General features: G+C 41.5%; 1 protein-coding gene across 3 annotated transcripts in view; it reads left to right on the top strand.

Annotated features, from left to right (window-relative positions):
* Positions 1-12,954, top strand: part of LOC137341637 (voltage-dependent calcium channel subunit alpha-2/delta-1) — a 588,942-nt gene that overhangs the window by 564,451 nt on the left and 11,537 nt on the right. For all 3 annotated transcript variants that reach the window (XM_068004938.1, XM_068004940.1, XM_068004939.1), the window contains 3 exons: positions 1,759-1,888; positions 3,497-3,609; positions 6,432-6,514. In XM_068004938.1, the coding sequence (XP_067861039.1) occupies positions 1,759-1,888; positions 3,497-3,609; positions 6,432-6,514 (326 nt within the window). The remainder of the gene's footprint in view (positions 1-1,758; positions 1,889-3,496; positions 3,610-6,431; positions 6,515-12,954) is intronic.

Below are 12,954 nucleotides of genomic sequence, written 5' to 3' on the forward strand. Positions count from 1 at the left end.
CCACGAGGTGAGCGCCTCTATTGCACTGCTTGTGGGCCTGGAGTAGCAGGAGTGCTTCCTCCAGGCCCAACAAGCTCACCAGGCCGACAGGACCCATGTGATCGGCCTCCCTGCACCCCCCCCCCCCCGATGATGAACCTCCCCTCCCTCCTCCGATAGTGGACAACCCCCACCCCCCACCCGACGTCATCGCTGGCTGACACCCCCCCCCCCCCCAATCGATGTCATCGCTGGCTGACCCTGAACCCCCGATCTCCGATGCTTGCTGACCCCCCCCCCCCCGATCCCCAATGCTTGTGGACCCCCCGATGTTTGTTGCCCCCCAATTCCCAATGATTCCTGACGCCCCCCCCCACTGATCCCCGATGCTTACTGAACTCCCCTGATGTCATCCATGTCCCCCCACCTCTTTTTTTTCCATGCCCAATGATCTCTCGCTCCCTCCCGTCCCTCTCCGTGATGTGCAGCTCCTTTCACTGCCGACAGGCAGCCAACCTGTCAATCAGACTCGGTGCCGGCCCTGAAACCCGGAAGTGTGATTGATTGGCCTCATTAACCTTCCAGGTTTCGCACCCGGAAGCGCACCCGGAAGTCTTTACTCCTCTCCCCCCACCCCGCTCCCTTCCTGGTCCTCGGTTAAAATTTACCCCAAGGTGTTTCTCGGGCCCAACATTGCTAAGGCGCAAGTGATGGGAAATATGTTGAATGATGTATTCCCTTCATTTACATAACATTACAATAAGTCCAACTATATTTGGGTGTAAAATTCCAGAAATGACAGGGGAGAGCAGGAAGCCGGTGGAGCAACTCCCCAAGAGATTTCCACTCCCCATCTGCCGGAGAGATACTGGAGGGCTGGATAAATCCAACATAGAAAATGCTGGCCCTCAAGTGTAGTGGCTGTGATGAGCAGTTTTGGCTTTGCACTGACATTAAACTTGTGCAGTGCAGATTGTTAAGTCGATGCCTGAGCTGACTCTAAAGTAAAACACAGTGAGAAAACCACTTCCAGGGTGTCAGTCTTTCAACTGAAATTTCTTGGCACTGACGTACGAAACATACAAAAAAAGACATGAGAAGATCAGCAGGTCCATCAAGCCTGTCCCACCTTGGCATGGCATAACTTCCACACTTCATCAACCCTATCTACCACCCCCCCCCACACCCACCCCCACCCCCACCCCGTGCAGCCACACAATCTCGTGGGTTCGGCAAAAAACCTTAGGCCAATTTAGGAAAACTCTTGGAAATTCCTCTCCAACACCCAAAGGTGATCAAGCAAATTTCAGGAGACCACTGTTACTGGGTGACAGAACCCCCAGTGACCCACCTACCTTCTATCGGTGGATCTATTTGCCACTCTCAGGAATTCATCCATCTCCCTTTTGAATCCTTGCAGTGAATCCACACTCACTGCTTGTGCTGGCAACTTATTGCAGAGCTCAGTGACTCGCTGTAAAAAAAAAAGCTCTTCCTAGCATCTAACCTAGGTCTAGGGCCTTTAAACTAAGTATCAGTCTAGTGACCCTCATCAGAACCTTATCAAGGCCCTCTGATTTATTCATCTAAGGTGTTAACACTTGTACACATCTTCATGTTGCTGCACTTGCAGTGTGAATGCACCGTTAAGAGGATTCATTATAAGGATTTATTCTGGCAGTACATTTATATTCTACCGATTACAAGCATGACAAACTGTCCTTGCGAAGATTAATATATCAGCTCAACATTTACTCGCCTTTCATTTTCACTTTGCAGTTGATGTAGAATCTGAGGATTTCTCTGAACCTTTATCAAAGTCCAGCTGTATCACTGAACAGACTCAGTATTACTTTTATGACAATGAATCCTCCTTCCATGGGCTTGTCGATTGTGGCAACTGTTCGAGGTAGGATTACAACAAAACATTAGCTCTATTGGACTCTATCAATGCTGTGGCTTGGATCAGTGCTTTTCAGACTATTTGATGTTTGAAAATACTGACACATTTCCAATAGGTATCATTAAAAGAAATCGATCCAAAAGAAAAAATCCATTAAAGAAAGAACTTGCATTTATATAGCGCCTTTCATGACCTCAGGACATACCAAAGGCTCTATAGCCAACAAAGTAGTTTTGCAGTGTAGTCACTGTTGTAATGTAGGAAATGCGACAGCCAATTGAGCACAGCAAGCTCTGCTTTTGGTCACCGTTCCTAATATCTCCTTCTTTGGCTTGACGTCCATTTTTGTCTGCATACGCTTCTATGAAGCACCTTGGGACATTTTTCCACATTAAAGGTGTTAATATAATTGCAAGTTGGTGTTACTGCTGCTGCTGATGCAAAGTGTGCATGGCTCCAATGCACAGAAATCTTAGCTTGGATAGATAAAAATGCTAACAGGTCACAAAAATAAAGGAAGAAAAATAAAACAGCAACTTAGATTTATGTAGCAGCTGCCATGTAATGAAATATGCCAAGATGCTTTGCAGCAATAATTGACAGTGAGCAGCAAGTGGGGGAGGCGACTGGGGCATGCTCAAAGAGGTAGGTCTGAGGACTTTTTTGAAGATAGGGAGAGAAGTAGCAAGGTGCAGAGTTTTTTGAGGAGAATTACAGAGTGCAGAATCTCTGCCACTGATGGGGGAACAGATGGAGGGGTACCAGTGTACTAGTCACAAGAGCAAACTTTCTCCCTGAGCTACATGATTTTCTGAAAAAATTCCCAAGTCATTGAATATGACTGTTTCAAGTTCTCAATTGAGACATTGGTTTCTATACATGGCCTGGCACATGATATCTCCATCTTATTCCTGTTGAAGCTGCCCCCATGATGAGCATGCCTGGCTCCTGTGGAGCGTAAACACTGGCATGGATCAGTTGGGTCGAATGGCCTGTTTCTATGCTGTACATTCTTTGTAATTCTATGTAATCGAACATTAGTATTGTATTTGTTGGGGGAGAACCATGTGTTAATTTTTACAGCAGTGATACAATTAGCAAGAAATTCAGTGCAACAGAAATTGTTTCATTTTGTTGCAGCATTTGACAATCATGGGGAAGAAGTTTGCGAGACGCTTTTCATTAAAGGTGGTGCCTCACTATTAATGTCACAATGCTGATGTGTGCCATGTGGGATTCGACTGCAGGTTATGTAAAAAAAAGAAATGGGGTTAGGTGAAACATTCGTAGGGTTTTTAGTTAATAAAAATAAGGGGGTGAAATCAGTCTTTGCCAGAGATCCAAGTGAGCTCATAGCAAATCGGCAGCCCGTTTTACACCATGCCTTGAAGTCAACAGAAAAGAAGATCGGGTGTGGTGTAAAATACAAATGAGACTAAAATGTCTTCATAATGGACTATCCTTTGATCAGAATCTTTGATCATTCAACCTACAAATGATGCACATCCATTCCTGTTTGTTTATTTTCACAAAAGCATTTTTGATCAAATGTAATTTAATTTTCTTGTATTCACTCTGCTCAATATTCATTTGATTTGACTATTTATTTTTTAGGCTTTACCATGCAGAGAAGCTCTCCAAGACAAACCTGGTGTTCATATTGGTGGAGAGTAAGCCCACATGTCAGTCCTGTGACACAAAGCCTCTTATGCAAGCAGAACAGAAATGTATCCTCTATTAGGCCTATGTTGTACTAAATGACTATTATCCGTCACTGAGCACAGTAGTTTAATGGGTGATTAGGAATAGTAGTTACAAATGGGACACTAATGTGTTTGTAATAGCAGCTATCACTACTCATTGATGTGGAGTCAACGCAGAACAGGAATGTATATGGCATGTGTTGCACGGTAATAAAAGAGGCATTGTTAATCGCAAATGATAAAAAAAAATGTTACATGGTGCACTTGATTTGCTCTTGGGATGTAGTGATCCCCCAGATCAGCTGACAATGCATGGGCAAGGACTGGAGATCTATCTTAATGCTACACTCCCAGGAAGCACAAGCTGCGCTATGTTGCCAATCCCATGGGACACCAGCTCAAAGCAGTGTACTGGAAATCTTTTATTAGTCCCATTTTTATGAAGAGACAAGACAGTTGGAATATTTAACGAGGGAATTAATGGTACGAACCGGTCATTTTAGTAGTGTGTTTAAAGAACTTGGAGGCCAAAAATCTGCAGCCCTTGTGGTGCACTCCCGCCATAACTTTGGTAAGAGTACACTGGATGGGGTGCAATTTAGATCAGGACCTGGATAGGCCATGTTCTGGCCTTGCATAGAAATTCATCCGGGTCTTCTTAGGAGCCTCTGCCCATCTCAAACAATGCTAGTGGCATAGGATGGGGTGGAAACTCCCTAAATTGGGAGCTCCCACATCTCTGACCATCCGAGGGATCTGACGTAGGGTTGGTTGGATTGTGCTATTACTTTCAAAAGGTGGAAGGTCTAGACTATGATCGTGCTAGAAGGTCTTGACTCCCTTCTGTCAATCAAACCTGATAAATATGGAGTCCTGTGACCGTCATTGACATGGCTTTACCCCCAGCATGGCAGACTCTGTGTCTGCAATTTCTGGCCTTTTCCCTATCAATCTTGCATTTCTTGAGAGTTTTTTTCACACAAATGGGGAGATGTGACATCTTTATATTCCATTCGGTGTTACATAAATGGTTTGAGTCAGGATAATGGCTTCTCATACCAGTAAGGAATGTCTGTAATATAAACACAGTCCTTTCTGGAATACTTAACTGTGGCTTTAATTAGTTTATGGCTTTTCCAAGACTTGAACGAGCTGAGAGCTTGTGTTAGCAAAATGCCTTTTCCCAGCATTCAGTTCAACAGCTGAACTCTATTTTGCATGCTCAGCCTTCAAGCCAAAACTCCATTTTCGGCTCATTTCAGACAGCTCTCCAACGAATCTTGAAGGCATCCTTTGGGCATTTTATGGGGCACTGTTCCTACAACCCATTCATCTATTTCAACTTCACCCATCGCAAGTTCCTACTTATCAAGCACACATGCCTCCTTCTTGTACTCCCAACATGCAATAGCTTTACATTTGTCCATATTGAATTTCAGTTGCTTTTGAATGGCCCAGGCTGCTTCCTCTGAGTACATAGTCATAGCTTGACGTGATCTGCAATAACTGCCTTCATTAAGACTACAATTCCAGGGCATCTATGTAGACCAGGAACAGAAGGAGTCCCAGGTTCAACCCTTGGGGAGACATACACAATACTTGCCCCCCACCCCCACCCCCATTGTGGGCTAGCTCATTACTCTCTGCTTCCTTCCTTCCAGTCAGTTACTAATCCATGTCTTCCCCTCAATACCCACACTGTTAAGAGGACTTCCATGCAGCACTCTTCACTGATCTTATGGAAGTCTAAGTACACCGTCTGATGGTTTCCCCATCAATTTGGGATGCCATTTCCTCAAAAGCCTGAGTTGTTTCAGGCAGTATTTACTCTTTTTAAAACCATGTAGGGTATCATTTATTAGATTATTTTCATACAATCCATTTTTTTTCTGATTATTGATTCTATTTTTCTATTTTCTGTTAACCACAGATCACTCTTCAGTTTTTAGGTATGGCTCTTTGGTTGCCAGTATGCCACTGTTCTTGGATATTGGAAATACTTTTGCCTATTTCCAGTTTGTTGGTACAGCCCCAGTATTCACTGATTCCCACAAAATAACAGTCAGTACTTCAGAAACCTCACCTCTTGTCCTGATGGGTGCAGTCCTTTAATTTTATTTAGAACCTCTCCTGGATAACATTTGAGGTGTGTTTCATTTGGATGGAATATGTGTCCATGCTGGTTCAAAAAAAATCTGTTCATTCTCCTGTTCAGCTCCATATGGATCCTTTAGGGTCTTAACTTCCTCCCTGGCTGCCCTCTTGCTGTTATAAAATCAGAAGATTTTGTTTTTTGGAATTATATTTTGCATTTGATTCCATATCTCTGCAGTTTTTTTGCTTGGCACCTCAATTTTTTTTTTAATGTGCTTCTGTAAATTAGTCCTTTAGCTTTGCCCACTCGGCACCCTCTCCCTTCTCGACACATTTTATAAATCTTTTTTTCCCTAATCTCCTGCATTTTAGCTACAATATGGTGCATACAGTTGATGACTGCTGATGTGCCAGGAGACTGGGAGAGGCCCCAGGCTACATAAAATGAGTAATAAGTTACAGTTAATTGTTCCTGCATGCATTCATTTTGAAAGGACCAAACAGAAAATCTCTGTGGGAATTGCAGACATCCCTGCTGTCTTGACCAATTTCCCTTTAACCATAGACCATAGAAATCCTCGCTAATTGAAGTTAAATGTGAAAGAGCATGCAAAAATACCTACTCAATTGATTCTCAGTTGACAAAATGATGAATAGCTGGAGAATAATGTAGTGATGTGTTAACAGCGAATGTTTATGGAATGCATTTTGTTTTCTTTCTCAGTATGTTTTTCCTTAATTACACTTTGCAGCTGAAGGGCCTGATCCTTGTCTTTTAGCTCAGAATCCCAGGCACAGGAAAGGTCCTGATGTATGCTTTGATTCTGATGAGCGTGTAAGTATGCAAGGTTTGGACTCAGGAAGAAAAGCAAGCAGTAAATGAATTTCTTGGAGTTTTGCTGTCGGCTACTTATAATATGTAGCATCTGGCGAGGTTGTGTCCAGATAGCAACTTTTACAAATGTGATAATGCTCTGGGCCATAGTTTCTTTATTTTGATAACATATCATAACTCTTTTGGAATGTTAACATAAAATTAACTGCAGCTTTCGATATGCCTTTCTTCGAATACTCTACTTTCACGCATGAAATCTGGTTAATTGTGACTGGAGTTTGTCCCCAATGCTTGGAACCTAGCCTCTCCTAGATACACTCTTTCAATAATACCATAAGGCTGGTCAATATTGGAATGTTCTTCAAGACAGTTTTTGCATAACGGGTGGATATATCTCTCTGCTGATCTCAAATTTCATGCAGTAAGTTTGTGTTAAGAAAGTCAGTAGGTTTGTAGCCTGGAGGCTCCATGGATAACAACAGGATCTCAGCTTCTCATGTATATTATAGAATATTACAGCAAAGAAAGTCTGCATGCTTTTTCTTCATACGAACCATCCATCCAATCTGTCTTGTCTGCTATTTCAAACACCCTTAATATTTCTCTTTTTCAAGCAACTATCTAATCCCTTTTAAAAGAATTCATGGGGTCTGCTCTAATGAGCATTCATGGCTTAGTATAGAGAATTCTATATTCTAACCATCCTTAGTGTAAAGAATCTTTTTTTCTAACCTCCCTTTAATTCTGTTTGTGATCATTTTAAATTTGTTGCCCCTCATTAATGTCACACCGGCCAGTGAAAATAGCCCATCACTATTCACTTTCATGATCCTGACTACTTCTGTCATATCACCTTAATCCTTCTCAGCTCTAGAAATAAAGCCCTTGCTGCTAGGGTCTTTCTTCATGACAATAACCCACCATCCTTGGTAACATTTTAATGAATCTGCGTTGCACCTTTTCCATTGCTTTTATGTCCATCCTCATATAATGGGGTGCCTAACACCCTATACAATATCCAAATGCAGCTTAACTAAGATCTGGTACAAATGCAACGTTATATCCATGCCTTTTTATTCAATGCCTTGAGGTACAAAACCAAGGATTCTGTTTAGCTTTCTATGGCCTTATCTTCTTGAATTACCATCATTAATGACTTGTGTACCTGCACACCAAAGCCTATATTTCCTTTCTCTAGTACTTCCAAAGTGTATTATGTCATGTGTTATTGGGTAGCATAGTTCCTTAAAACAATCACTTATGGATGTGTTTTTTGGAGAAAAAAAACATAACACATGATTTGCAGGAGCTGTGTTTAAAAAAAACAAAACTGTATTCCCCATTTCTAAACTTCAGTTCACTCCTCTTGTCTTACGTTGCACACCATTCTTGGCTGAAAAGATGGTTGGGTGACCGGGTCCCATGACTAAGCTGGTGTAGTTTTTAACTTAACAGTGTGAGTTGCATGACACTGGCCAAAGATATTTTGCCCTTTGATTTCTCCCCATCCTCGAGCTGGGGAACCACCTTGCTCCCATTCTATGCCTCCACCAATAATTCGGCCAAGATCAGAAATAACAGCTGTGAACTCTGAACCTAGCACTCTTCAGTACTGCTGACACATTTATAACTTGCAGCACTAGGCTACCAGCAGCTGAATGTTTAAGATTACAGTCCTCCTTAAAGTCGAATTGGGAACACTTTTTGTTTAGAGTGCTTCCTCAGTATCTATCTCAAAAAATATAATTAAAAATACAAGTTATACCATTATTAAAATTTTCTTGAATCTTTCGCCAGGACAGGGTCCCACAATTTGGGTCTCCTTCCCTCCACAGCAATTCAATGACATCACTAATGAGGATAATGTATGGGCTCCATTCCTTATAATGAGGACAGCAGCTAAGGACAGGCTTATGAACTGTTCCAGAATGTCATGCCTGATTAAAACATGGTACCAGCTGGGTACGTTACAAACTTTGCTAGTCTCCTTTCTCTCTTTCTCCTGACTTCCCAATTTCCCTGGCATTTGAGTTTTTCACTATAATGAACAATTTGTCTGCATCAACTTTGGTAATTCATAATTTTGGAAACTTCAGTCAGGTCATCCCGAAGCCTCCTTCATAAACAGTTTGTAAAATTCCGTAGGTGGTATGAAAAATAACAAATGCACTGACTTTAGGCAATAATTCATTCTGAGTGGTGATTTTCATAAATTGCTTGAGTTTTGTTCTGACTTTTCTACATTATACAACACTTGTACAGTAGCATTCACTCTTATAATTTAAGAATTGCTTGATTGAGTTGCTGTCTTAAGATATCAGCAACTATCCTATACACTGAGTGGGAATGTCATTCCTAAACTAGATACATTTAATAAAGAATGTAGTCCATTTATCCAATTTAGCTTCATGCTGCTTACATAAACTTTCATTGTAACTGTTTGGGGATCTAGTCACAAAAAAAATCTTCCATATTATGCATTTAAGATGGTCACACATCCCATACCTGCAAGTAGCTGAAGATCTGATTATACCTGATCTCTAATGATGCCAAAAATGGCATGTGGGCTTCCCACAAGTCCTTTGCGTGAAAGTACAGTAGCACTGTTGCTCACAAGCTTGACGTCTTTGCTGATCGATGTGTTATTGTGTGTGTTTTTTAATTTGTTAATAGTGGGGTATTTTCTGTTTTGTGATTTACACTGTGACTTTCTGCTCTAGGTGGACGCTCACATTAACTCTGCCAGCAGCCAGCAAAATGCATGAACTCATCTTGTTTGTCTCTTTTTTTTGTGTTCCCTTTCTTTTTTCTTCTTGCTACTTTGCCCGTTGTTAATAGGATGAGCCTATATGCACAACAAGTCGTGCGTCTGCCGTGGCATCAGCTCCTCTCTTCATTTTACTGCAAGTTTTGATGTGGTGCGGAGGGTCAGTTACTTTCACTGGATTTTGTTCTTTAGTTTCCTTCTTAGGTGTGATATTAACATGAAATTAACATCCTACCAATGATTGTGGTCCAGAGCGAACTTATTGTGGTTTGATAATAATTGCAAAGCAAGTTTTTACAACTAAATTTGTGTTTCCTTTTTGAATTAGATTTTTGTTTCTTAGAGCTATTAATTTGAGTTCTTTCTAGAACATGAGTGTTTGTACATCATGTATGTATTATTTAATAGTTCATTTGAATTTATTTTCACAGACAAAAATTATGCTTAATAATTTGTCAGCTTGGTAGATTAAAATTAAGCATAATCATGGAGACTGAAGAGCCATATTAATGACATTTTAGTAAAGGGAAATTACCTTAAAAAAAATTAGATTGACTTATAAAAACAACTTTGCAACACTAAGGTGTACATTTTAGTTTCTTGAAACACAAAATAGATTGAGACGACTCAGAATTTTGATGGAACTTAACTTTTCACCAGGCTGAGATTTTATAAAAATAAAATATGTATATATGTGTTAATTTTTTTAGTTTTATAAGTTTGATAAAATGTAGATGTTAATCTCTGTATTTCTCCTTCCAAATATTGCTCTTCCCTTCTAAACCTCTTCTAGTTCCCCATTGGCTAGGTGAGTGTGATGGGCAAGTGGGACTATGGACTCCTCTACAGCTCTGGTCCGAACACTTACAGGACCTATGTTTCTGCCCCGAGTCGGTACTGGTGAGCTAAGCTCATCAACCATAGCAAGTGATTGAGTCATTATTTTTTCCATCTGGAATAAAATCTCCTCACTGATGCTATATCCTTCTCTTTGGGCCTTCTGTATGTAGAACAGCAAAATCCAAAAAGTGTCCAGTTGATTCCATGCACACCTGAACTGAAAAGTCACTTAGGGAGTTAGAATTCCGACGCACGTGTATATTATAAAATTGCACTGTCCCAACCTACCATTTTAAAGCTATTGATGGAGAATCATGGGTTGAAAGTGTGCAATTCTGTGTTATATGCTTCGGGCATGCGCCAGGAGCGGGTGCATTGGATCTTTTAGCCCTTAGTTACATCATTTAAAACAAAACAGTAATAATTTTTAATAAGAACTTAATTCAAAATGATTGAGAGCTGACAACAGAATTCTGTAGTATTGATTTGAATTTTCAGAGTTATATTTTTATTTTTAAAGCCATTTGATTTTGATTATAACAATTTCTTTATCTTATGGAGCCTGCTATTTTAAACTGTTGGACACTATTAAGAGCCAATAGAATTCATAATTTTTTTTAAGATTAGGCAGCACTTTACCACATGTTATTTAACCGTGAAGTGAAACACAATCCCATGTAACTATTGTTCAGACGTCAAGATAGATTCTGTCTTACAGATGAGGAAGGTCATTTGGCCCATCTTAATTCATCCATCCAGAAAGATTATATTGGTGCATCTAATTGTTTCTTAAGTGATTCCCGGGTTTTCAACTTCACTACTCTATCTGGAAGTCCATTCTGAGTGTTGATCATTCTTTGAGTGAAGAACTTCCTGATATCATTCCTAAATTTATCTTTACTTGAATGTCTCCCTTGTTTCTTGGCGACCAGAGCTCAAAACAATATTCGAGGTGTGGTCTGACCAGCGCACTGTACAAATGGATCACAACTTCCTACAACTTATATTCTATTGTTTTTGGCTATGTAACTCAACTTTATGTTGGCTTTGTTGATTGCTGCTCTGTATTAGAATCATAGAAAAGTTACAGCATGGCAGGTTACACCATGTGGCCCATCGAGTGCGTGCCGTCCATGTCAGCATTGGTTGGACATGTTTAGCGTTGAGCCTACTAAGCCTCCTTGGCCTCTTTCCACTTCTGAAATCTGTGTCTTTTCACTTCCTACCCTAGAAGCCCCAGGACTAAAACGTATTTCAATTGTCATGCTATTGCTCGATTAAGCATAACCTACATTCCCACACTGAATTGCACATTCCAATTTCCCAAGTTCCCTGACCAAACAATATTAAATTCTGACTGACTTGAGACTCTGTTTACTTAACATTTAGACTTTGTGGCCTTAAAGGGCCTTATTACCAGCAGAATAATATACTGTGCAATACATGGTAATGCACTCCTGTCCTTATGAAACAACTTATCCATGGAAAGTAAAATCAGGCAGAATGTAAAATACGTGGTCAATCCGATCCCATCTGCTTCCTGCTGGATGGGTTAGATTAAAATTACCCCCACTATCTCTTTTTTTCAGTATTTAAAATCACAAAGTCTAATTGTTAAGTGAACAGAGCTTGAGGTAATTATTCTCTGGTCAGGGAATTTTGCAGATTGGAAGAACTGAAGGACTGGTCAAGATGTTTGGCAGGACTATTAATGCAGGGGTGGGGGGAATTCATGTGAAGCACTGGGTGATGGGTTTGTCACAAACAGCTCTTGCTGCCAGCTGCTGCTGTTCGCCTTCATCATTAAGATCCTCTTCACCTGAAGCTGACAGGTCTTGTTGCCGCTCAATCTCAAGTGGCTGGCCAGGCTGCAAGGCTAAATTATTCAGGATATAGCATGCCACCATCATGGGCTGTAATGGAGGGAAGCCCCTGACCTGTCCATGCACCTGAAGCATTGTTTCAATGTGCCGATCACCTGCTCTACCATGGCTCTTGTGCTGCCACAGCTCTGCTTATACCTTGTTTCATTTGGCGAGTAAGGGTGTTCTAAGGGTGTCATCAGCTAGGTGGCAAGTGGGTATCCTAAATGTCCCATCAGCTATCCGCACACTGGGTGCTCCAGGTAGAACAGTGCTGGAGTCAATGACTGCCACAGTATGGAAGCATCGTGGCACCTCCCAGGAAATCGCGCAAACACCTGCATTATGCACCTGGCATGGTTACTTACCAGCCGCACGTTAGGAAATGAAACATTTTTCAGATGTGGCATGCTGCCTACTCATGGTTGCCAGATGGCTACATAGCAGTCTATTACTTCCTAGGCTTTGGGGGAGCTTGCCATGGCTACAAAGCCAACCGCTTGCTCAGGCTGGATCCTGCTGCCCATTGGGAAGGAGATGATTTTGTTGGGCCTGCAAAAAAGGGAGTCATGACCTGTTCTATACAGGAGTGCGTGGCAGACTGGCAGTGCACCATGACACTTGCTGCAGCCTGGAAGAAGCCTATGGCAAAACAATGTAGAGCCATAGTCACCTTTATGGCAAGCGGCAAGGCATGTCCACCTCTCTATCTTGGTACAGCAAGTGGCACAGGGTTTTCACAGCCCCTCGGCTGAAACACAGCCTCCTCAGACATTGCTCCTTACTGAATTTTGGCTCTGTACTCCCTTTGTGGTGGGTAGTTTCACCTTTGTACCACCCCCACTGATCCATGCAGCTGCTGCTGCTCTTCCTCCTCCCCCTACCATGTGGGTGTTGCTAGGAGCATTGCCGCCCTCCAGAATATTCACAGGCTGTATGAGCCTCCAGAAGTCATTGAATTTGAGAAAATA

This window comes from Heptranchias perlo, chromosome 24 (assembly GCF_035084215.1).
Source record: "Heptranchias perlo isolate sHepPer1 chromosome 24, sHepPer1.hap1, whole genome shotgun sequence".
NCBI lineage: Eukaryota > Metazoa > Chordata > Chondrichthyes > Hexanchiformes > Hexanchidae > Heptranchias > Heptranchias perlo.